We start from the raw sequence: 23,709 nt of genomic DNA, 5'->3' as shown, positions 1-23,709 counted from the left end.
ATAGAATCTTAGGAAACAAAATTTAATTTAATTTGTTGATAAAATTTAGCCCTGTTAATGGAGTATACGGAAATGTTTTTATTTTTTTATTTTTTTTTATTTTTTTTATTTTTTACGTAATATAAAAGTAAAAGTTATTTATTTTTATATTTTTAGGAGTATTGTGTGTTTTGATTACTTTTTGATATTTTTTTTATTATTATTTTGAAAAGATAAATAAGAGGGAGACAAAAATTTTAACAAACAGCCCATATGACAGACTCAATCGAGGAAAAAGTTGGCTCCTTTCTAACAAAGTTTTTCATTCAAATGCCAAAACTACCCCTCTTTTCTTGGGAAGGTTGGTCAATGAGATTCACGTATTGAATACCGTCTCCTCTGCGCTTGCAGAGAGGAGCGAACATGGCGTTACAGGCTGGGGTTTCAACCTCGAAGGTTCTCATCCTTGTCGGAGCAGGTCACTTTTTCTTTGGAGCTCTTTAATTTTCGAGTCGCCATTTTAATTTAATATGATTAATTTCTAAAACCTTCACAACTATGTAATTTAAATTATTCGTTAGGGTAAATTTCAATTCTTATCCAAAAGCTGATACTGTTGTTGTTGTGTGATTTAGGTTTGACGGGTTCGGTTGTTTTGAGGAGCGGGCGACTGTCGGATCTTATAGCACAGCTGCAGGAATTGCTGAAGGGTGTGAATGAAGCTGAGGTGTCGCCTTACAAGTATGACACTGCAGTTCTTGCAGCTCAGGTATCTAAAAGTTAGCTAATCACCTCTAACTCCAACCACACCCGCTACGTATGCTAGTAACTTGCAAATAATTAATGGGTTCTAACTCAAATGCTAATGTGTTGGGTTAAAATGCTTTAGTGGTTAAAGTAATTTTTTGTATATTCATCGTTTCTTTTCTTTTTAGTAAGTAATTGAATTTCATTAAAAAGTTCAAGGGCGCAATCTATATACAAGAGAAAGAACTAATCAAAAGAAGCGATTTTTTTTTTATTAATCTTTTACACAAAGGGTGGCATTTAGTTTGGTGCGGTCAAATGCTTGTGTGCTCTTATCTTGAATGCTTTAGGGTCCGCTTGGATTTGGGTTTAAAAACGTGTGATTTAAGAAATAATGATTTCAAAATGTGCAATTTAAACACACGACTTTTAAAAATGTAGTTAGGCGTTTGATAAAATCACGATTGACCTTTTAAATCGCAGTTTAGTCTTTAAAATCGTGCATTTTTAAAAATACATTCCATTACATGCGATTTGAAAACACAGATTTTTTTACATTTTCAACGCACTTTTTTTAAAACGCACTCCCAATCAATACACTTCTGCGATTTTATTTAAAATCCCACTTTGACCAGCGGAATCACATGGCCAAACAAACTCTTAGTTAGTTATGCTAAGGTAAAAATCAAATTAATAAGCTATAAATCAAATAGCACTTCAATGTGAGGTTGAGGGGTTTGGATGTTGTGTGTGTAACATACCAATAATGTTAAATTAGCTTTTATTTCAAAAGCTTAAATTGATAGGAAATTTTGAATTTTATTCCTTCAAAGAGGAAGAAATTTGATGTAAGGTCCTTTTTTTCATGATTTATCTACCTTGAGGGGTTCTTCTTTTCCTTGGAGGAGTGTTTGCAAAGTTAAAGTCCATTTGCAAGTGAGTTTTTTTGTGTGGACGGCAGCTCATGGGAAGATTTTGACAATGGATAATTTGAGAAAGAGAGGAATTTTAGTGGTGGAATGGTGTTGCATGTGTAAGAGGGGCAGGGAATCCATTGATCAATTTTTAGGCCATTGTGAAGTGGCAAGAGACTTGTGGAGTGCAATCTTTACCCTATTCGGAGTCCATTGGGTGATGCCTGCCAGGGTGGTACAATGTTAGATTGTTGGTGAGGTCAGGTGGGTAGACATTTGCTACTAGATGTGAGGAGGATGACACCGTTGTGCTTAATCTAGAGTATATGGAGAGAGTGAAATGCCAGATGTTTTGAAGATTGGGAGAAGACAAGGATAGAGCGCAAGAATAACTTGGTCAAATTGCTTTTTAGTTAGACTATGACCCATAATCTCTCTCAATTTTCTAACTTTTTTGAATTTGTGGATTTTTCTTTTTCTTTTAGCATATGTATGGGAGACTTTCTTTGTATACATCATGTATACTAGGGTTGTGCTCCTCTGTGTTTTTTAATGAAATGAATTATTTATATATATAAAAAATTGAATTCTAATAATTTAATTAGTATTTTAACACTCTCATCGTGTGGTTTAAATTCTTTCTCAACATGTGAGGTCCAACACATGAATATCGATTTTTTTAATAAATAATAAGATTTTATTAAAAAAGCGTAAGGCACCCTAAATACATAGGAACAATCAAAGCAACCCATAACAAGAAAAAAACCCAACTAAGCCTCAAAAAACCAAGCCCTCAAACCCGAACCCTCAAGGAGCACTCAACGCTACAGCACGTGAGCCTTGCCTTTCCTTTGCTAGGAGGGCGCGCAAGCATCATTGTAGTTGATGGAGCTTACCATATTTAACAGCTTCCTCCTACCTTTGGTCTTTGAACGTGCGGCCTTAACTCCCCGATGGTAGTCCTCTTCAATGGCTTCCAGAATCGCTAAGGACGGATCCACGTCTTCATCACCATCCAACTCCCAATCCAAGGTCAAGTCAGGAGGTAAAACACCCAAAGGGTAAGGGGAGTCTCCATCATTCCCATCCCATATCTCATCACCTTGCTCCCACACAACCACCTCCCTAGACGTATCAAAACCTACTGGCCACTTTTGAGATTGGGTCAAACCATTCACCCTGAAATACTCACCCTTTATGGTGGTTGGAGTGACGCAACCATCCAAAGGGAAGGAAGCCCCTACCACCCCACCTTCCTTAACAACCGGAGTTGACATCGACATGACCGACACTTTATGTGAGAGATTAACCTGCACAGCCGGACTCAGGTTGAGAAACCCCCGCTGAAGAAAACCCCTCACCAGAGAAGAAAACTTAACATTATCCTTCATAGAATCTGGCACTCTAGCAGAATCCAGCACTGGAAGCACAGCAGCTACTTCCTCGGCTGGAACACTGATAAGCAGAAGCAGAGAAAGGATCGTCAGCTCTATGTTGTAGAGGCATCACCCGAGAGAGGAGGCTGGAAGACCCCACTGGCGGAAACTGGCCTTAAAGCTTCCACAGACTCTGCAAATAAATTCTCATCTAAATGCACTAATCTGCCTTCCCTAGCCTTTTGCTTTGATATCTTCTCAAATTATCACTTATTGAAAAAACTTAAGCCATAAAAAATTGTGAATTTAATCATTTAATTAATATTCTACCAAATAAGAAAAAAGTTATTCAATGCCGTCAGGTTTAAAATGCTCGAATACATCTTCATGAGGGGGGGTCTTTAGTTTGTTATGCTCATATGCTTGTGAGCTCTCTTACCTCAAATGCTTTTAATGAGCTCTAATTTAAATATGGTTTCCTCTCTCCCATAAGAATGGGACAGAGAATTTGTAAGGACGTGGGTTCAAATGTTACTGTATACATGTGTAACTTATCAATAAAAATAATTTACTGATTGCCGTCAGTTTTAAATACTTCATTAGTTAAGTGATTTATGTATATGCATCTTCGCAAAGGTGGTGTTTAGTCTGTTATATTCATATGCTTGTGTGCTCTTAATTCAAATGCTGTAGTTAGTTATGCTAAGGTATTTCAAATTAGTTAGCTTTAATAAAAATAGCACTTCCTCTCCGCTCATAAGAATGGGACGGAGAGTGTGTAAGGTCGTGGATTCATATATTCCTGGGTGCACATGTAATTTACCAACAAAAAGGCAGTTCCTAGTTAAAATGCTTTAATAGTTAAGTGGTCTATATATATTCATCTTCACAAAGGGTGGCGTTTAGTTGTTTGTGCTCATATGCTTGTGTGCTCTTAATCTTCAGATTCGACAACTGGCTCAAGAGATAAGGGAGTTAGCTGTGTCCCGTCCGGTAACCATCTTCAATCGGGATTCTGCATCAAATGGTATGTAGATTTAGTTCTATTCTATCCTCTCTCTCTTTCTCTCACTCTTCGGGGTGGGGTGCTGTTTTGATTGGGCATATTTCATTGTTCTCTTCATTTACTTCTTTAGTTTAATCATATTTTCTGATAACTAAGAAATACTTTCAACTCAACTAATTATAGTTTTTTCCCTTTTCACTTTTATAATGATTATCTCTGCTTCCCAATTGTTTACATGTAGGAACTCCTTGGGGATTCTCTACTGCCTTGGTGCAGCTTTATTGTTTAATATTTATCATAACTTTTGAAGGATATTATGTGCAGCATTATTAAGCAGGCATAGTTTTTTGTTAGAGGAGGTTAACTGTAAAGAGATGCTTACATGTTTTGATGTGCGCACAGGGAGTTATGCATCTTACTTGGTGCCTGCTGCTGCACTTGGAGCAATGGGATATTGCTACATGTGGTGGAAGGTAAGGTTTTTAGTTGTAACCGAAACCCACTGATTTTGTTGTCACAAATGTGTTGCATTTGGTACTGCAGTTGTAAGAACAACTATTCTTGTTGACTTTTGGGTGAATTTGTAATGTTTCTTTCTTCTATTGTGTAGGGTTGGTCGCTTTCTGATGTAATGTTTGTAACTAAGCACAATATGGCAAATGCTGTTGCGACTGTCTCCAAACAGTTAGAGAATGTCCATGAAGCACTGGCTGTAAGTACCATTGCTTTGCTGTTGTCCAGTAAGTTTTCACAGATGGTTATTATTTCCTCTTATAGTGTTTAAAGTTCACCTCTGTTTGAATGCCAATTTGTGCAGGCAACTAAGAGGCATCTAACCAAGAAGCTGGAGAACTTAGACTGGAAGGTGGAAGAGCAGAAGGAAACAACCAAGCTTATCGCAAATAATGTAAAGAACTATTTTTTTTTATTGTCCATAAATGCATTTCAATTTAAATAAGACACAAGAGATACTGTCTGCGGGGTCTTATTATTTGATGAAGATCAAATTATTCCTTTCTCCTTTGTTGAAGCATTACAATTTACAGCCAAGAGAGTGGGGTTCATCTTGAAGCATGCTTATATTAATTTGCAGTATTTTTTGCATGCAGGTTAATGAGGTGAAGTCAAGCATTTCTCAAATTGGGTTTGATGTTGAATCAATCTGTCAAATGCTATCTGGGTTGGTGAGTTCCTGCAGTTTTTTCTCTCTAGCATGCTAACTTCAAGTAAGCTTATCAGATTACTGATTTTTATTTATTTTTATTCAATTAACCCAACAGGAAGTAAAGGTCGAGCAACTTGAAAGCAAACAGGTTATATTTCAGATGATGTAATCAAATTGAGTGCATTCTGCAATATGTATTCACCCAAAGTTTCTATTTGATTGATATCTTCCTTTATTCTTTTTCCTAACATCATACAGGATATGACTAACTCTGGTCTCTGGTATCTATGCCAAGTGGCTGGAGGCATGAAAGATGGGCTAAATACTGAACTTTTTCAGGTCAGATACTACAAGCATGTGTTACATCTATGTGTATTTGGAATGATAGTTAGGCATCTAAAACTGGGTACTAACTGGGATTTAGTATGAACTCTTCATGCCAATATTGAGCATGGTCTGCTGATTTATGTGACAGCCAATTGTGTGGGCTCTACTTGTAGTAGCGATCCTTGTTCAATGAGGCTGAGGGATGGGTTCCTATATTATCATGGACTCATTATCTTTCTTCACCTTACATATTGTTAATTTCTACCCATCACAGTGCAGCCTAGCGGTCAAAAGGTGAGCTTGGGATGAGCCGTAGACTCGGACATCCTGAGTTTGATTCTGCACTTGGAGTTTTCCTAGATTACTTGTTACACGGTTCTCTCGGGTGGGGTCGTGTATCTGGGGTTTACTCCCCAAGGGTGGGTCTGAACTCCGAAGGGCCCTGTCTTAGTGAGGTTCCACATCATTAAAAAAATAAAAAAAAGAAGCTAATTTCTACTGCATTGTCTTTTGGTAGGATGTCAGTTCTAAGGTTGCAAATCATTCAACAATCACATTTGAGGAGAAATCGCTCAAGGTATCCCAAGTCTCATTCTTTAATGTAATCGTCTCATTCTTTAATGTAATCCTGTTCTCATTCATCAATGACATGGTGTGACGATTAATTTCAGGGTCTCCAATTCATTGCTGAAACTAAGGACTCGGTTGTAATTGATAAATCAATGATAAGCACGCAGAAAAAAGATCTTGACAACTTCCCTGGTGAGAAAGTTCCGACGTTGAAAAATAGAATACACAGGTCATATCCAGTTGGGATTTCTTTTGGCTGAGATTTTAGGGTTTCAGATACAATATTGCATGATTCTTTGTATTCTTCATTTTATTGTTGATTTTGTGAGCTGGCCTCTTTTCTATTGATTCTGTAAACGTTCATGGTGCTACAGCATTCCCCAATTTGCTTCCAGTGATATATGCTTCTGATGCTTTGGTCTACATATCTCCAGCTGGAAAATGTATAGATTTCAATGTTATACATGCTCTAAATAAAGCACCATAATCTCAGTGGTGCTAATGGAAGTGTATTATTGTATAAACCATTTAAGAATAACATTGTTTACTGATCTAATATTTAGCCACGTGTCAAAAACCCATCCATCTCCCGTTCTGCTTTATAATTTTATACAGTTGTCTCAGGATTCCCTACAATTGGAGAGTTCAATTTAGGCAGCCCAGGGGAAACCTGCCCCAGGCAGCTCTGCACCACATACCGAGTCTAATTAGGATCTTTTACAGTTGGGATGCCCAAATTACAGTACAATTTGGACAACCCATAAAGAGGGGATTGCAGGGCTGCCTGAATTGGACACGGTATGCTCTGTTTGATTGCTCCAAATCCAGGATAACAGAATGAAATCATCTGGTTGCTGCGGCATTTTGAACGTTTGATGTTTCCTTTTTTAGAACTTGGGGTCTTAAAATGAGTTGAGCTAAGAATTGCTGTCAAAACGCTTGGGTTCTGTCAAAATACCGTAGTGAAAAATCTGTTTCTAAGCTTCGGGATATAGCTATGAGTTTCTTAAAATTTTAGGTTGGTGATGGTAGTAGTATCTTTTTGTGGCCGGATAATTCGCATATGGATAGAGTTCTTTTTAACAAATATGGTTTCGGGGTTATATATGATGCTTGTAGACTTTTAGGACTATAATTGAGCTGAGCATTAAGATTTCAAGATTGGCTCGTTTATGAGAATGCCTATTTGAGTCGAGCTATAAAATGTGTGTTTAAGTTCAAACAAGCTCGACTTCGAGCCGAGCTATGAGATGTGTTCACTGTTCAAGCTTAGGCGAGTTCGAGCTTGTTGAGATACTCGACAAGCTGGGTTCAACTCGAGCTCGAAGTAGACCATTAAATTTTTTAATATGTAATCCAAGCGGAGTTCAAGCCAGAATTTGTAGACAGCTTCTATACATTTATTTAATTATAGTATAAATATATAATATATAACTATATAATGCATATTATACAATATAGTATATAATTATAGTCTATTAGTAACAAATTAACAATATGTTGTAAAATATAAGTAGAAAGTAGAATCTATAGTATATGTATCTTGTATACTATATATAACTAATAAATTATAGTATAAGAATAATATATAACTATTATTGACACTGTGTGATTTGTTATATATATACATTGATACATACATTCATAATAATATTATTATCAAAGTATTATAATTAATATGTAATACTATATTTACTTTTTTTTTTTTTTTTTGAACCTAATGCTATATTTACTTAGGTATTATAGTTAGCTAACTATGCTTATGCTTTTTTTCTTCCCTATTCAAAGAGGGAAAGGGGAAAGGAATGCTTATGCTTATTTAGTATATGCGTTTGTTTGTTTTGTTTTTGTTTTTTCTTGTCAAAGTGACCTATAGACTATAGTTAACTAGTTAACTATGCTTACATAGTTAGTTGCTTAGTAGTATTAAGTTAATATATATTAACGAACTAGTTAATAACTTAATATATTAGTTACTATTTAGTAAATGTTTATACACACATATAAACATGTGTATATGAGCTAGGCTTGCGAGCCTTAGTCGAATTGAGTGAGCGAGTCGAGTTGAGCTTTATACAAAGCTAGGCTTGCAAGCCTTAATCGAGTTTTGTTAAGCGAATCGTGTATGCGTCACTAAATAATCGAATGGGTTTCTACAGTCATGAGCGGGTTTTTGCAGTCATGAGTTGAGTTCGGATTGAGTTTAAATGAGCGGGTTGTCGAACTCGAGTTTATGTACAGAAGAACAAATTTTACTCCAAATCAATTGGGAGGTTTGTACTCGGCTTGCAGGGAAATGCAAGGATTAGTTTAAAGCTTCTGATAGCAATGAGAAAATCTGTCTTAATTAGGGAAATGTTGGGTTAGTTTCTGGAGGCTTTGGTTGTGCAGTTTTTGCTTTGAAGTTTCTGGTTGGCTGTTTGGTTTGAGTTTGAATGTATATGGCTGGTTTTTTGGGCAGTGTTGGCTGGCTATTTTTTGTATAGTTTCTGTTGATGTACAGATTTGATAGTTGTAGTTGAGTGGTTTCTTGGTGTATTTCTTTGGATTTCTCAAAAGATTGGGAAGAGCTTTTGATTATTATTTTGTTTTAGTTACTCTGTAACTTTGTTCCAGTGAGATTGTTTGCTGGAGAGGAGAGACTATCGTTCAGTTGTGTGGAGTGAGGAAAAAAAAATCTATTCGTCCAAAAAAAAAGAAAAAGAAAAATCCATTTCAAAATACGAAGATTCAAGATGAGATACTTTCTCAATAGATATTATACTTATGGTGTGTTTGGAATAACGATTTCGTAAATAAAAAATGCGATTTTAAACAAAATTGTAGAAAATGAACCATTTGGGAATTGCATTTTTAAAAAATTACGATTTGAAAACTCAAAAAATTATTTTTTCAAATCTCATGTAAGGGAGAGCTTTTTTGAAAACGCAAAATTTTAAAGGCTAACCTGTGATTTTAATGGTCAAATTGCAATTTTGTCAAACGCTTAACTGCGTTTTTAAAAATCATTTTTTAAAATCGCACTTTTTGAAATCGCAAACCTTTACGGACCCTTAATGTCCATTTGGTTTAACAGTTACAAAATGTATAATTTGAAAAAAAAAAAAAAAAAATAGTAAGTTTAGAATACAATTAATGAAAACACGATTTTAAAAACATAGTTCAATCTTTTGTAGAATGTGGTTTAAAAAAAACAGTGCCCTAAACTATCTTCAAAATCATTCTCTTTTAAAAACATACCCTTTTGCTTGCTGTGCAAACAAGTTTATCTTTCCATATTTACAAACCATTATTTTTTTTAAACGTACTCTCAAATAAAACATTTTTCACGATTTTGTTTTAAAAATGCACGTTTGGCCTGTGAAACCCTAGGGCTAACGAGAAATATCCTAACAAACTCTAATAGTACAATATTGGGTTGTAGAACATATAAATTAGGCCTAGTAGCTCAACCCTCTGCTACATGAACTAAGGCTCAATATCAAATTCCAATCAGAAAGAATAAGTTACATATTGAGAGTCTATTTGGCCCTTTTCATATGTAAAAAGTGCGTTTTTAAACAAAATTAAGAAAAGCATCTTGTTTGAAAATGCGTTTTTAAAAAATTACGGTTATGTTTTCAAATTGCCGATAAGGGAGTACGTACGCATGATTTTAAAGGCCATTAGATTGCGATTTTACCGAATGCCTAATTGCGTTTTTAAAAATTACGTTTAAAATTGCTATATTTTAAATCGCACGTTTTGAAACTGCAAAACCAAACACACCCGAATGGGCCGGGATCGGAGTGGAATGCAAGAGATACTCTTAACCCATTATAAACATTACTAGAGATGAGTTTTTGTGCTACACAACGAGAGGTAGCACTCTCACATCTTTCAAATTCATTATGGATGACTGCAGGGTTTATTCTGATCAGGTTCAGACACCACTTGAACTGGCTGTCATATTGATCACCTGAAACCTCTTATTCACAAAGAAACACAAACATTTGCATTAGAAAATGAATAAAAGGAAATTAAGAAAAGATGGATCAGTACTTTGTTTTTACACGGCAGCAGTCAGGAAATCTAGGGCATGGACAAATAGTAGGATGATATGCCCTGGCTTCCACGGCTGATGGCATGGCTGTGGCCATGATCACAAGGAAGAGAAGCACCAGCTTGATAGCAAACTGGAGAAGATTCAGATTCTCCATGGCAGATGGTTCTGTCTAGACTTGAGAGCCAGAGCCTCCCCTACTTATATATGGAGATGTGATCCAGCCATGTTTAGAAAATGAGACTCCTTCAAGGGGCCTCAACGTCTTGCTGAGATTAGGTTCCATGCATGTATAGAAACTGAATAACTACTTCCAACTGTTTTCCTAAATAAGGATAAGACACAAAGAAAAGTCGGTTTCTCAACCTGTCTTTGAAAATCTTATTGTTTGAGTAATGCTATAAATTATATATTTTTTTATGGATAACTTCACAAAAGGGTATCGAATTATATGCCATTTTGAGATAAGGATATTGAACTAGCAAACGTTTCAAACTGGAGTATCCAAGTTTCTAAACGTCTCACTTAAGGGTACTTCGTTAGGATTTGCTGTTAAATCCTGCAAAAATTTTCAAAATACTCCTGTGTTTATTTTTTATTTTTTTAAAAAATTATAAAATTTTTAAAGATTCAGGCATGGATATTTTTGTAAATTCCGTTAAATTCTGACCAACGCCTAGATCCTATCATTTTTTTTCCTAAAAAAGTAGGAGTATTTTGGGTACTCTATTAGAAAAATAGGGGTATTTTCCTTAAAAGTTTTATGCTAATATGTACGTATTCAAGTCTTTACATATGGTAATTTCTTTACCATTTCATTCGTAATTGAATCTTCAAATCAGATTTCTCTATTTGATGGGTGAGTTATTATCTTCCCTTTGGTGGCCGGGTTAGTGTTAGAATATAAGACATAGTAATTATTTCTTATAGGATAATTACCTTATAGGATTGATTGTAATTGATTTAATTATCATATCTATTTATCCTAATTCTCCTATAATTAAATAAGAGTCTTTAATATGATAAAAATATTAAGTGAATTAGAGCAAAATATAACATTTACCATACTTATCTACTCTAATTCTCCTATAATTAAATATAATCTTTAGAGCTTTATTCGGTGAACTTACCTGATAAACAGAACTTTTTTTATTTTTTTTTGATAAGACTATCAAAACTCTATTGTTGACCCGTGATCAACGCGGTCTATTTTTATTTTTTGTTATTCTTTATTTATTTTGTGAGAAATCCTTCCCATTCTTGCGTCACCTTAAGTGCCATTTTATTGTGGCTTTGTTCGACACATACCCCAGAATGACAGATGGTGTGAGCAGAGGTAAGGAGACTCGGGGCTCAAATAGAATCCGGCTACTCGGATCGCAAGAATTAATTAATTTTGGGGCTATATGAAGGATAAATGCATACATGGCATATGTATGTATTATATTAATTTATATATTTATATATATTTATACACAACATATGCTGTTTTTGTAAGGCAGTGGTGGATCCAGTGTGTGCTGAAGCCATGGCAGCTCTGGATTTTTGTTGTGATCTAGGTGTGGACAGCATTGAATGTGAAGGAGATTCATTGCAGATCATCAAAGCCGTTTCTTCCTCGGGTTATTCTTTGGACAGAATTGGACATTTTCTGGATGCTCTCAAACTTAAGGCAGCTTCACTATCAACTTGCAAATGGAATCACTGCTTAAGGGAGGCTAATGAAGTGGCTCATCTTCTAGCTAGAAGAGCTTCTTTAAGATGTTTCTCTCATGTATGGGTTGAGTCTATGCCTTTGTTTATAGCCTCAGTTTCTTTTAGAGACTTTAAGGGTCTCTAGACTGTAATGGTCTTTTATTAATGAGAAGTTTTCCCTTTGTTCAAAAAAAAAAACTGCAGCCTGTTAGCAGGCAAGGGACTCGACGCCGGCCACTATCCAGCCAAGACCGTACCCTACTAGCGGAAGACACTTGACAAAGGACATACCTCCCTAGAAGACACAAATTTGGCACCACGCTTGACCAAGGTTGCCCTAATCAGAGGACGACTCTTGACTGAGACCGTATAGGAAAAAATAGTGCATAAGAAAGGGAAGGCAACCATTATTCCAAGTAGAGACAGAAACATAAATTTAACTTTAAGAGGGCCAAATTGTATCACCTTTTTTTTTTTTTTTTTTCACGGGCCAAAATAAGTAAAAAAAAAAAGAAGACCTAAACTTTTCTTTTCCTTTCTTTTTAACAAATTTAAAGATTAAAAAATATTTTTTAACAATTTTTTTTAGGAGGGGTGGAAGGGGGCCACGGCCCACACCAGCCCCGGCCCTAGACGGCTAGACCTGTCTCTGATTCCAAGTACCTACATAGACTTTACTCCAATATTAAACTTGCGTAAGACTATTCTCCTAACTATAACTTCCTTAATTAGAGAGATTATTCAAAGTTTTTGCTAACTTCAGCACCATAAATATTTCCGTCGGCGCCCTTGACAAGTTTTTGATCTCATTCTCTCTCTTCTACAGATGTCCGTGGTGTAAGATTGGTCGTGCGATCAACTGCATCACCAAACGACTAATGCTATTGAAAATTCAATCTATTTGGAATCGGTCGTGTCATTAACTTTCCGCCTGAGGAAACACGTGGGAAGGAGATGTGAGGACAGTGAGGGTGTCGTTTTCAAATTAAGATAAGAGTATGGAATTTAATTAGTGAAGATTGGATGCTTTAGTCAAACGATTGATTATTCAAACTTTGTTTTCGATGACATTTTGGACAGCATCCTGCTCGCTCAGAAACTACAAATATATAGACGTTTGCAATGACGTTGCTTACACAATTATTTTAGCTTCTAAGTCAAGGGGCTGAAGTAGCCAACAAATTGTCATAAATATCTCTTATATGAGATCCAAAAGAAGTGCATATATATCAACAACATATACACATAGCAGACAGAAAGAGAGAAGGAAATGGATTCCAAGATAGTTGAAGCTACTGATAAGCCTCATGCAGTTTGTATTCCAATCCCAGGTCTAAGCCACATAAAGGCCATGCTAAAATTTGCAAAGCTTCTCCACGGTAAAGGTTTTCACATAACCTTTGTCAACACTGAGTTCAACCACCAACTTTTTCTGAAATCTCGAGGTCCAAAGTCCTTAGATGGCTTGCCTGACTTCCAGTTCAAAACCATTCCAGACAACCTTCCTCCATCGGATTCCAATGCTACCACCCAAGACGCCCCTGCTCTTAGCCAATCCGTTTTGGAAAAATTCTTGGCTCCATTTTCAGACATCCTCGTCAAACTCAACACTGCAACTTCAAACAATCTTCCAGTAACTTGCATTATCTCAGATGGTTGCATGCCATTCACTCAAACTGTTGCCCGACAACTTGGAATCCCTATTGTAATGCTCTTCACCATCTCTGCTTCCAGCTTAATGGGTGCTATGCAGTTTCCTCGTCTCAGGGAAAAAGGCTTCATACCCCTTAAAGGTATAACACAAAAAAGGTAATCTTTATGATTGATTTCAAGTTCCAAACTAAACAAAAAAAGTTATTTCTTTTTTGCAGATGAGAGTTATCTAACAAATGGGTACCTAGACACAGTTATAGACTGGATTCCAGGTATGAGAGATATCCGATTGAGGGATCTCCCAAGTACTATTTTAATTACAGATCTAAATGACCCTAACTTCAAATTGACCGTTGAAGCAGTAGAGACAGCTCCTAAAGCTTCAGGAATCGTTGTTCACACATTTGACGCGTTAGAGCAGGAAGTTTTGGATGCTCTCTCCCCCATGTTTCCTTGTGTATATGCCATTGGCCCTCAGCAACCACTACTCAATCACTCACCCAATGACCCTCTGAAATCAACAGGGTATAGTTTATGGAAAGAAGAAACTGAGTGTCTCGATTGGCTTAACTCTAAGGCACCTAACTCAGTGATTTATGTGAGTTTTGGCAGCGGTGATTTCACGACACCACAACAGCTAGCTGAGTTTGGTTGGGGACTTGCAAATAGCAAGCTCATATTTTTGTGGATAATTAAGCACGACTTAGTTGTGGGAGATATTTCAGCGATTTTGTCACCTGAGTTCATGGAAGAAACTAAAGAAAGAGGACTAATATCTAGTTGGTGCCCTCAAGAGGAAGTGTTGAACCACTCCTCCATTGGAGGGTTCTTAACTCACTGCGGTTGGAATTCAATTATGGAAAGTTTGTGTGCCGGAGTGCCCGTGCTTTGTTGTCCATTAATTGGGGATCAGTATACAAACTGCAAGTACGCTTGCAATGAATGGGGCATTGGCATGGAGATTGATAAGGGTGCCAAGAGAGGGGAAGTGGAGAAGATTGTAACAGAGTTCATGGAGGAAAACAAGCGTAAGAAAATGAAGCAAAAGGTCATGGAGTGGAAAAAATTGGCCGAAGAGGCCACTGGTCCACATGGGTCTTCGTCCATCAACTTGGACAAGTTGGTGAAGGAAGTGCTTTTATCAAAAGGATAGATGTTTTAGAAGAATTAGACAATAATGAAAAAAATATATATCATCGTTGAAAAATGTTGTTTTCCCTTTAATTTCTTAAAATAAAACCATAACAAATAAACGAAATCGTTTTCATTTTTCTGTCACGGTAGAACACTTTTTCAAGCCAAAAAAAAAAAAAAAAAACCCTCCTATGTTACTTTTAGACTGTTTTCTAGTTTAGCATCAACATGTTACACCCTGACATGGGTATATAAATAAACATCCTCTACACTTTTAAGAATTCTCAACATCCTAACTATTAGTTTTAATTAAACCGTTCAGATTTTGCCATTTCATCACTTACTACCTTTAAAGATCTTTGTATCTCCTAAAGATGATAAAGATTGAGAAAGTAATATCTAACCCATTTAATAAAAAGTTATGGTTAAGATTTGAAGAATTCCACTATAAAAATATAACTAGAAGAGCTAGAGGATTCTAATTTTTTATTTTATTTTTTTAAGGAATAGAGGATTCTAATTTAGAGTAATGCTATATAGTGTATAGTTCAAAAGTTGGTTAAGATTGTCACGTCAATATTGTAAGATAGTTATGAGATAAAAATAAAAAGTCTCTGTACAACTTTTTAAAAAACTAATCATGAATATGTAGGATCAACATGGGTGAAAGTGTGGGTCCTATAGATTCAATGATTGATTTTTAACAAAGTTGTATGAGAAAATGGCACAAGAAGGGGACAAGTTTAACAAACTTTAAGATTAAAAAACAATTTTCAACAATTTTTTTTTTTTTTTTTTTTAAAGAGGGGTAAGGGATCATGACTAGGCCCCTTAGATGTGTCTCTAATTCCATGTACATATATATTGTGTATTCCTAGGTATAACTTGTAGAGATTATTCAAATCTTTTTCTAACTTAAGCATCGTAAGTATTTTGGTCAGTACCTTTGACAACTTTTTAATCTTATTCTTTCTGTTTTACAGATATTCGTGGTTTAAGATTGGTCGTGCGATCAACTGCATCTTCAAACTAAATATTAATGCTATTTAAAAATCGATCTTTTTAAAATCGATCATCCACTTTCGATCGTTCACTTTCCACAAACGATGCGGTCAAAAAAAGGTTTGGCTCCCGCCCAATATACCACGGTAAACACAAAAATTTACATTTCTATTAACATACCAAAATCAACACAAGGAATTAGTTGAAATGAAGTTGATAATATTATAAATAGTGGATGAGATGAGCCAATCTTTAGCTATATTATAATTATTGTTTAAAATTAACGAAAAACTTTGTCCTTATTAGAAGGAGCAGCCTTTGCTTTACGTGCATATCAAGTAAATGATGCAGTCAAGGTCAAGGGGATAAATGATATTCAATGCATATGACGTTGCTTTCACAATATCTTAGCCAGCAAAGCAATATAAAATTCTCATTATTTAATGAGAATTTGGAAGAGCAGCCTCTGCTTTATGTGCACGCCAAGGAAATGATGCGGTCAAGATCAAAAGGATAAAGGATATTCAATGCTTCCTAATGTCGGAATTGTAGCCGAAATTGTCCTGAATAGGTAGACGGATAAAATGGGTCCTAAATATAAGATACAATGATCGAATAGAGCTAGACATACACACTTAAACAGAAAGGGAGAAGGAAATGGATTCCAAGATGGTAGAAGCTACTGATAAGCCTCATGCAGTTTGTATTCCATACCCAATGCAAAGCCACATAAAGGCCATGCTAAAATTTGCAAAGCTTCTCCACTGTAAAGGTTTTTACATAACCTTTGTCAACACTGAGTTCAACCATCAACGTTTTCTGAAATCTCGAGATCCCAAGTCCTTAGATGGTTTGCCCAACTTCCAATTCAAAACCATTCCAGACAACCTTCCTCCGTCGGATTCCAACGCTTCCCAAGACAATAATGCTCTTTGCGAATCCGTTATGGAAAACTTCTTGGCTCCATTTTCAGACCTCCTCTTCAAACTCAACACTACAACTTCAAACAATCTTCCAGTAACTTGCATTGTCTCAGATGTTGTCATGCAATTCACTCACACTGTTGCTCGAGAACTTGGAATCCCTATTGTAATGTTCGTCACCATCTCTGCTTGCAGCTATATGGGTTGTATGCAGTTTCCTCATCTTAGGGAAAAAGGCCTTACACCCCTTAAAGGTATGACACCCTACTAAAATCTTGGATATCTTTATTATGATTGATTTCAAGTTTCCAAACTAAAAAAAAATTGTGTTTCTTTTTTGCAGATGAGAGTTATCTAACAAATGGGTACCTAGACACAGTTATAGACTGGATTCCAGGTATGAGAAATATCCGATTGAGGGATCTCCCAAGTGCTGTTCGTACTACAGATCCAAATGACCCTGTCTTCAAAGTGACCATTGAAGCAATAGAGACAGCTCCTAAAAGCTGCAGGAATCGTTGTTCACACATTTGACGCGTTAGAGCGGGAAGTTTTGGATGCTCTCTCCCCCATGTTTCCTTGTGTATATGCCATTGGCCCTCAGCAACTACTACTCGATCACTTGCCCAATGACCCTCTGAAATCAACTGGGTATAGTTTATGGAAAGAAGAAACTGAGTGCCTCGATTGGCTCAACTCTAAGGTACCCAACTCAGTGATTTATGTGAATTTTGGCAGCGTTATTGTCATAACACCACAGCAGCTGGTTGAGTTTGCTTGGGGACTTGCAAATAGCAACTTTATGTTTCTGTGGATAATTAGGCCTGATTTAGTTGTTGGCGATTCGGCGATTTTGCCACCTGAGTTCGTGGAAGAAACTAAAGGAAGAGGACTAATAGCTAGTTGGTGCCCTCAAGAGGAAGTGTTGAACCACTCCTCCATTGGAGGGTTCTTAACTCACTGCGGTTGGAATTCAATTATTGAAAGTTTGTGTGCAGGAGTGCCAATGCTTTGTTGTCCATTCGATGGGGATCAGCTAACAAACTGCAAGTATGCTTGCAATGAATGGGGCATTGGCATGGAGATTGATAAGGATGCCAAGAGAGGGGAAGTGGAGAAGATTATGAGAGAGTTTATGGAGGGAAACAAGGGTAAGAAAATGAAGAAGAAGGTCATGGAGTGGAAAAAATTGGCCGAAGAGGCCACTGGTCCACATGGGTCTTCATCCATCAACTTAGACAAGTTGGTGAATGAATTAGTGCTTTTATCAAAAGGATAGATATTTTAGAAGAAAGTGATAATAATGATAAATTTGGGTATACTCTGTTACCAAAAGAAAGTTTTCTTGGTGCAATTGGTGTTTGATTGCTGCCCAGGCGTTTGACTTGCTATGGTATTCATGGGAGAAAATTAGCTAAATTTAATATTCACGTAAATGACATCATTTACCAAACTAATAATTTCATATCAGAAAGCCATCGATCAATACTTTTTTTTTCATTTTATAATTTAATATAAAAAATCAATTATATCATAATTAAATGTTTTATCATAGGACCACTAATTTAAGATCCTCTTGCAACTTGATAGAAGGTCTCAAACTTTACTCTTTTCAATGTAACAAAGCAACGGATAAAATTTCACACAGAAAAAAAGCAAATGGTTAAATGAAGAAAGGTAATTAGCATGATGAATAATTCATAGAGAGGTAAGTAAGCATCATGTAAAGTAATTCAAATATACGACCAAGAAAATATTAATTAACGCATTTGATAACTTACAACAAATTTTAAAAGAAAACATGATTTGCCATATTATTCATAAAGAAAAGAAAAGAAAAAATAAAATAAAAAAACTGCAGAGTCTCCAATCAGCAAAATATTGAACAAATAGTCAATGCAAAAAAAAAAAAAAAAAAAAAACACACATGGATTAAAGAAAAATAATCTCTGTATTTAGAACAAAATGATTCATTGGGCTAAAGACAAACGTTAGTAGGGCCTCATTAATGATTTTTTTATTTTTTTTATTTTTTTATTTTTTGCTAATAAAACAGAACCACTCCACCTGTTTCTAATTTGTATCTTATAATATTCTCCTCTATTCATCAAGTTTCTCATACCCTATAACATTACTTTTGCATTTTCAGCTTTTCAGATTGCAAGTTTCTCATGAATTATGTTGTGATATCATGGCTTGAATTATGAGTTTTAAGAAAAAGAATTAATATTAAAATACTTTGAGGCATTCAAGACACAATAGTTGAAACAATATCATCCCAAAGAAGCAATTGCGTTTTTTAGCAACAAAGACAAACATGACATTAAAAAAAAAAAAAAAAGTCCCTATACAACTTTTTAAAAAACTAGTCATTAGGTCTGTAGGACCCACACGAGATTCAATAGCTCATTTTTTGAAAAAAATTTGTATGAGAAAATGAAAGAAGATGGACAAGTTTAACAAATTTTAAGATTAAAAAACAATTTTTAACAATTTTTTTTTAGGAGGGGTTGAGGGGCCATGACTAGCCCTCCTTAGATGTGTCTCTAATTCCATGTACATATATAGACTTTACTCCAATATTAATCTTGCGTACTTTCTTTATGTTTTACAGATGTTCGTAGTTTGAAATTGGTCGTGCGACCAACTGCATTTTCAAACAACTAATGCTATTTAAAAATCAACATTTTTGAAATCGGTTTTTCACTTTCCGTCTCAGAGAAAACAGTCGGGAAGGAGACGTGCAGCTGGTTTTTTTTTTTTTTTGTAGATACATGAAAGAATAACATACAAACATAAAGCTTAAGCTAAAAAAAAGCCTAAAAGAGAGTCTTTTTCACTAGAGATGCGGCCAAAAACAAAGTTTGACTGCGGCTCAATGTGTTAGAGTAAGCACAAAAATTTACATTTCTATTGACTTACCAAACTAATCACAAGAAATCAGCTGAAAATTAAATGAAGTTGATAATATTATAAATAGTGGATGAGATGAGCCGATCTTGAGCTATATCATAAATATTGTTTTCAAATAAATGATGGAATTTGGTGAAGATTGGATCCTTTTAGTAAACCGATTATTCAAACTGCTATATCTTTCAAAAAAAAAAAAAAAAAAAAAAAAAAAAAAAAGAAGAAGAAGAAGAAGAAGAAGAAGATTATTGAAACTTCTTTCGCTTCCAAAAAGTAGACGTTTGCAATGACGTTGCTTGCCCAATATCTTAGCCAGCAAAGCAATATAAACAGTATTTTACAAGTGGCTTGTCATATCATAATAATAGATTATTAATTAATTTTTGAAGTTAGTAAAAAATAATAAATATGATATAAAATAAAAAGTTGTATAAAAAAGTTTTGTATTTAAATAATAATAAAAAAATTGTTGATGTCATGTAAAAAAATAAAAAAATAAAAAATTTTGATGTTAATTATTATTAAAAAATATATAAAATAATTGCCCACTACCGTGGCATGGCATGTTCATTGCCAAACATAGCCATAAAATTCTCGTTATTTGAAGAAAAACTCTATCCTTATTTGAAAGAGCATCCTCCGCCTTACGTGCATCTAAAGTAAATGTTGCGGTGAAGGTCAAGGGGATAAAGGATATTCAATGCATATGACGTTTGAAATGACGTTGCTTACAAAATATCTTAGCCAGAAAAGCAATATAAACTGCCCTTATTATTATTTTTTTTAAGCTGCCTTTATTTGAAGGAGTAGCAGCCTCTGCTTTATGTGCCTGTCAAGGAAATGATGCGGTCAAGATTGTCCCGAATAGGTAGATGGATAAAATGGGTCCAAAATATAAGTTACAATGATCGAATAGAGCTAGACACACACACTTAAACAGAAAGGAAGAAGGAAATGGATTCCAAGATAGTAGAAGCTACTGATAAGCCTCATGCAGTTTGTATTCCATACCCAATGCAAAGCCACATAAAGGCCATGCTAAAATTTGCAAAGCTTCTCCACTGTAAAGGTTTTTACATAACCTTTGTCAACACTGAGTTCAACCATCAACGTTTTCTGAAATCTCGAGATCCCAAGTCCTTAGATGGTTTGCCTGACTTCCAATTCAAAACCATTCCAGACAGCCTTCCTCCGTCGGATTTCAACGCTTCCCAAGACAATAATGCTCTTTGCGAATCCGTTATGAAAAACTTCTTGGCTCCATTTTCAGACATCCTCTTCAAACTCGACACTGCAACTTCAGGCAATCTTCCAATAACTTGCATTATCTCAGATGCTGTCATGGCATTCGCTTACACTGCTGCTCGAGAACTTGGAATCCCTATTGTAATGCTCTTCACCATCTCTGCTTCCAGCTTAATGGATTGTATGCAGTCTCCTCTTTTCATGGAGAAAGGCCTTACACCCCTTAAAGGTATAACACCCTACCGAAATCTTGGATTATCTCTATTATGATTGATTTCAAGTTTCCAAACTAAGTTCTGTTCGTACTACAGATCCAAATGACCATGTCTTAAAAGTGACCATGCAAGTAGTAGAGACATCTCCTAAAGCTGCAGGAATCGTTATTCACACATTTGACGCGTTAGAACAAGAAGCTTTGGATGCTATCTCCCCCATGTTTCCTCGTGTATATGCCATTGGCCCTCAGCAACTACTACTCAATCACTTACCCAATGACCCTCTGAAATCAACTGGGTATAGTTTATGGAAAGAAGAAACTGAGTGTCTCGATTGGCTCAACTCTAAGGCACCAAACTCAGTGATTTATGTGAACTTTGGCAGCATTATTGTCATAACACCACAACAACTGGTTGAGTTTGCTTGGGGACTTGCAAATAGCAACTTCATGTTTTTGTGGATAATTAGGCCTGATTTAGTTAGTGATTCGGCGATTTTGCCACCTGAGTTCGTGGAAGAAACTAAAGAAAGAGGACGAATAGCTAGTTGGTGCCCTCAAGAGGAAGTGCTGAACCACTCCTCCATCGGAGGGTTCTTAACTCACTGCGGGTGGAATTCAATTATGGAAAGTTTGTGTGCAGGAGTGCCAATGCTTTGTTGTCCAATCGATGGGGATCAGCCAGCAAACTGCAAGTATGCTTGCAATGAATGGGGCATTGGCATGGAGATTGATAAGGGTGCCAAGAGAGGGGAAGTGGAGAAGATTGTGAGAGAGTTGATGGAGGGAAACAAAGGTAAGAAAATGAAGCAAAAGGTCATGGAGTGGAAAAAATTGGCTGAAGAGGCCACTGGTCCACATGGGTCTTCATCCATCAACTTAGACAAGTTGATGAATGAAGTGCTTTTATCAAAAGGATAGATGTTTTAGAAGAAAGTGACAATAATGATAAATTTGGGTAATACTCTGTTACCCAAAGAAAATTTTCCTGGTGCAGTAGTTTTATTGGTGCCCAAGGCTTTGACTTGCTGTATTTAATATGCACGTAAATGACATCATTTACCAAACTAATAATTTCATATCAGAAAGTCATCGATACTCTTGAAAGGGCCTCTACCTCTTGCCTATTCCTTGGATTCATGCAAGCTCTTTATTGTAACTAGCACATATCCAGCCCTATTCACGAGTTTTTTTAATTATAATTTAATATAAAAAATTAATTATATTGTAATTAAATGTTTTATATAGTACTATGATTGTAATATATGATAGTAAACTATCGTTTCAATTCACAAAATTCAAAAGCTTGTCAAATATCATAGGACCACGTACTAATTTAAGATCCTCTTGCAACTTGATCGAAGGTCTCAAACTTAGTCTTTTCTTTGTAACAAAGCAACAGATAAAATTTCACACAGAACAAAAGCAAATGATTAAGAAAAGAAAAGTAAGCACGATGAATTATTAGAATATTCATAGAGTGGAACGTAAGCATCAGGTAAAGTAATTAACGCATTTGATAACTTACAACAAATCTTAAAAGAAAAGATGATTTGCCATATTATTCATAATGAAAAGAAAAGAAAAAAAAAAAAAATCTGTCTCCAATCAGCAAAAGATTGAACAAATAGTCGATGCCAAAAAAAAGAAAAAAAAGAAAAAAAGAAAAAAGAGGATTCAAGAAAAATAATCTCTGTATTTAGAACAAAATGATTCATTGGGCTAAAGACAAACATTAGTGGGGCTTCATTAAACGAAAGAAAAAAGCCCTCTAACTCGATCTTTTCAGCATTGAATTAACTCCACATAGAAAATAAATCTTAAATTTATACGATTCTTTCTCTTTGGTTCTTTTCCTACCCAGTTCATAGTAGAGATCAAGACAAGCCACTAAGCATTAAATATCTTTTGTTGATATATATCAACTATTTATGTCAGCATTAATGATTTTATTTTTATTTTTTTCCTAATAAAACAGAATCACTCCACCTGCTTCTAATTTGTATCTTATAATAATCTCCTCTATCCATCAAGTTCCTCATACCCCATAACATTTCTTTTGCATTTTCAGCTTTTCAGATTGCAAGTTTCTCATGAATTATGTTGTGATATCATGGCTTGAATTATGAGTTTTAAGAAAAAGAACTAATACTAATATACCTTGAGGCATCCAAGACACAACAATTGAAACAATGTAATTCCAAAGAAGCAATTGCGTTGCCAAGCAACAAGACAACATTAAGTAATAATTCTTGATACAAACAACTGTGGTATATGATCATACAAATGAGAAATAAGTTCAATCATAACTCATGGCTCTGTAAATTGAAATCATAATCCTCTAAATTATCTTCAGTGATCTCGATCTACTATTAGTTGGGCATAAACACATTCAAATATCGCAACCAAATAGAAATAAACACAATTTGGTCAAATTACTTAGCACCCATTTGGTCAAATATCGCATCTCTGAGATTTCTTTACCTAGTGTTTTCATTTTATTGAAAACCTTGATTTCTGATTACTTCGAAAGAGAACCTAAAATAACACTAACTTATGCAAATTAAACGCTAAAACATTTCAAACAAATAAATTAGACTATTATTTAAGGGCATTATAAAAAATGGGGTTTAGCATTTATCTTTTCTCCTAAATATTTTTGAATTTGTGAAGTAATGGGTAAGGACTTCTTGAAGGCTTCAAGCAATGGATCAGATTGGTTAAGATGGGGGTGCCCAATTGTCGTAACCAGGCTTTGGAGCGGACACCCATCTCGCATCATAATTGCAAGTTCTCCTAAATATGCA

General features: G+C 35.4%; 3 protein-coding genes, 1 non-coding gene and 1 pseudogene across 5 annotated transcripts; 4 read left to right on the top strand and 1 right to left on the bottom strand.

The window, feature by feature from the left end:
* Window positions 1–259: 259 nt before the first annotated feature.
* On the top strand, window positions 260–6,663 carry LOC133860771 (uncharacterized). Its single transcript, XM_062296380.1, has 11 exons — window positions 260–457; window positions 615–748; window positions 3,962–4,043; window positions 4,425–4,495; window positions 4,633–4,734; window positions 4,840–4,929; window positions 5,132–5,206; window positions 5,303–5,335; window positions 5,446–5,526; window positions 6,032–6,091; window positions 6,186–6,663. The coding sequence occupies exons 1-11, from the start codon at window positions 403–405 to the stop codon at window positions 6,342–6,344; spliced, it is 942 nt and encodes a 313-aa protein (XP_062152364.1). The 5' UTR covers window positions 260–402; the 3' UTR covers window positions 6,345–6,663.
* A 6,377-nt stretch (window positions 6,664–13,040) lies between these two features.
* LOC133860666 (7-deoxyloganetin glucosyltransferase-like) lies at window positions 13,041–14,681 on the top strand. 2 transcript variants are annotated; one of them, XM_062296242.1, is made up of 3 exons: window positions 13,041–13,614; window positions 13,693–13,746; window positions 13,837–14,681. In XM_062296242.1, exons 1-3 carry the CDS (start codon window positions 13,092–13,094, stop codon window positions 14,625–14,627), a joined length of 1,368 nt encoding a protein of 455 aa, XP_062152226.1. In that variant the 5' UTR covers window positions 13,041–13,091; the 3' UTR covers window positions 14,628–14,681. The 2 variants fall into 2 exon arrangements, with proteins under 2 accessions (XP_062152226.1, XP_062152225.1); XM_062296241.1 differs by having other exon boundaries at window positions 13,693–14,681.
* A 769-nt stretch (window positions 14,682–15,450) lies between these two features.
* LOC133860667 (7-deoxyloganetin glucosyltransferase-like) lies at window positions 15,451–17,887 on the top strand (annotated as a pseudogene).
* A 2,384-nt stretch (window positions 17,888–20,271) lies between these two features.
* LOC133859874 (7-deoxyloganetin glucosyltransferase-like) lies at window positions 20,272–21,976 on the top strand. The gene is made up of 2 exons (XM_062295430.1): window positions 20,272–20,917; window positions 21,000–21,976. The coding sequence occupies exons 1-2, from the start codon at window positions 20,398–20,400 to the stop codon at window positions 21,821–21,823; spliced, it is 1,344 nt and encodes a 447-aa protein (XP_062151414.1). The 5' UTR covers window positions 20,272–20,397; the 3' UTR covers window positions 21,824–21,976.
* A 1,633-nt stretch (window positions 21,977–23,609) lies between these two features.
* LOC133862127 (small nucleolar RNA Z279/snoR105/snoR108) lies at window positions 23,610–23,709 on the bottom strand. The gene has a single exon (XR_009899150.1). It is a non-coding gene; the product is annotated as a small nucleolar RNA Z279/snoR105/snoR108 (small nucleolar RNA).

Source organism: Alnus glutinosa, chromosome 2 (genome assembly GCF_958979055.1).
Source record: "Alnus glutinosa chromosome 2, dhAlnGlut1.1, whole genome shotgun sequence".
Classification (NCBI taxonomy): domain Eukaryota; kingdom Viridiplantae; phylum Streptophyta; class Magnoliopsida; order Fagales; family Betulaceae; genus Alnus; species Alnus glutinosa.
This window is presented reverse-complemented; position numbering and strand designations above follow the sequence as displayed.

What these genes read in the sequence shown, in the direction of transcription:
- LOC133860666 (XM_062296241.1), top strand. Translation starts at nt 13,092, where the DNA reads ATGGATTCCAAGATAGTTGAAGCTACTGATAAGCCTCATGCAGTTTGT. An exon ending in AGGCTTCATACCCCTTAAAG is followed by an intron (nt 13,615 to 13,692) that starts GTATAACACAAA and finishes TCTTTTTTGCAG; the next exon opens with ATGAGAGTTATCTAACAAAT.
- LOC133859874 (XM_062295430.1), top strand. Translation starts at nt 20,398, where the DNA reads ATGGATTCCAAGATAGTAGAAGCTACTGATAAGCCTCATGCAGTTTGT. An exon ending in AGGCCTTACACCCCTTAAAG is followed by an intron (nt 20,918 to 20,999) that starts GTATAACACCCT and finishes TTCGTACTACAG; the next exon opens with ATCCAAATGACCATGTCTTA.
- LOC133860771 (XM_062296380.1), top strand. Translation starts at nt 403, where the DNA reads ATGGCGTTACAGGCTGGGGTTTCAACCTCGAAGGTTCTCATCCTTGTC. An exon ending in CCAAGCTTATCGCAAATAAT is followed by an intron (nt 4,930 to 5,131) that starts GTAAAGAACTAT and finishes TTTTGCATGCAG; the next exon opens with GTTAATGAGGTGAAGTCAAG. An exon ending in TTGAGGAGAAATCGCTCAAG is followed by an intron (nt 6,092 to 6,185) that starts GTATCCCAAGTC and finishes GATTAATTTCAG; the next exon opens with GGTCTCCAATTCATTGCTGA.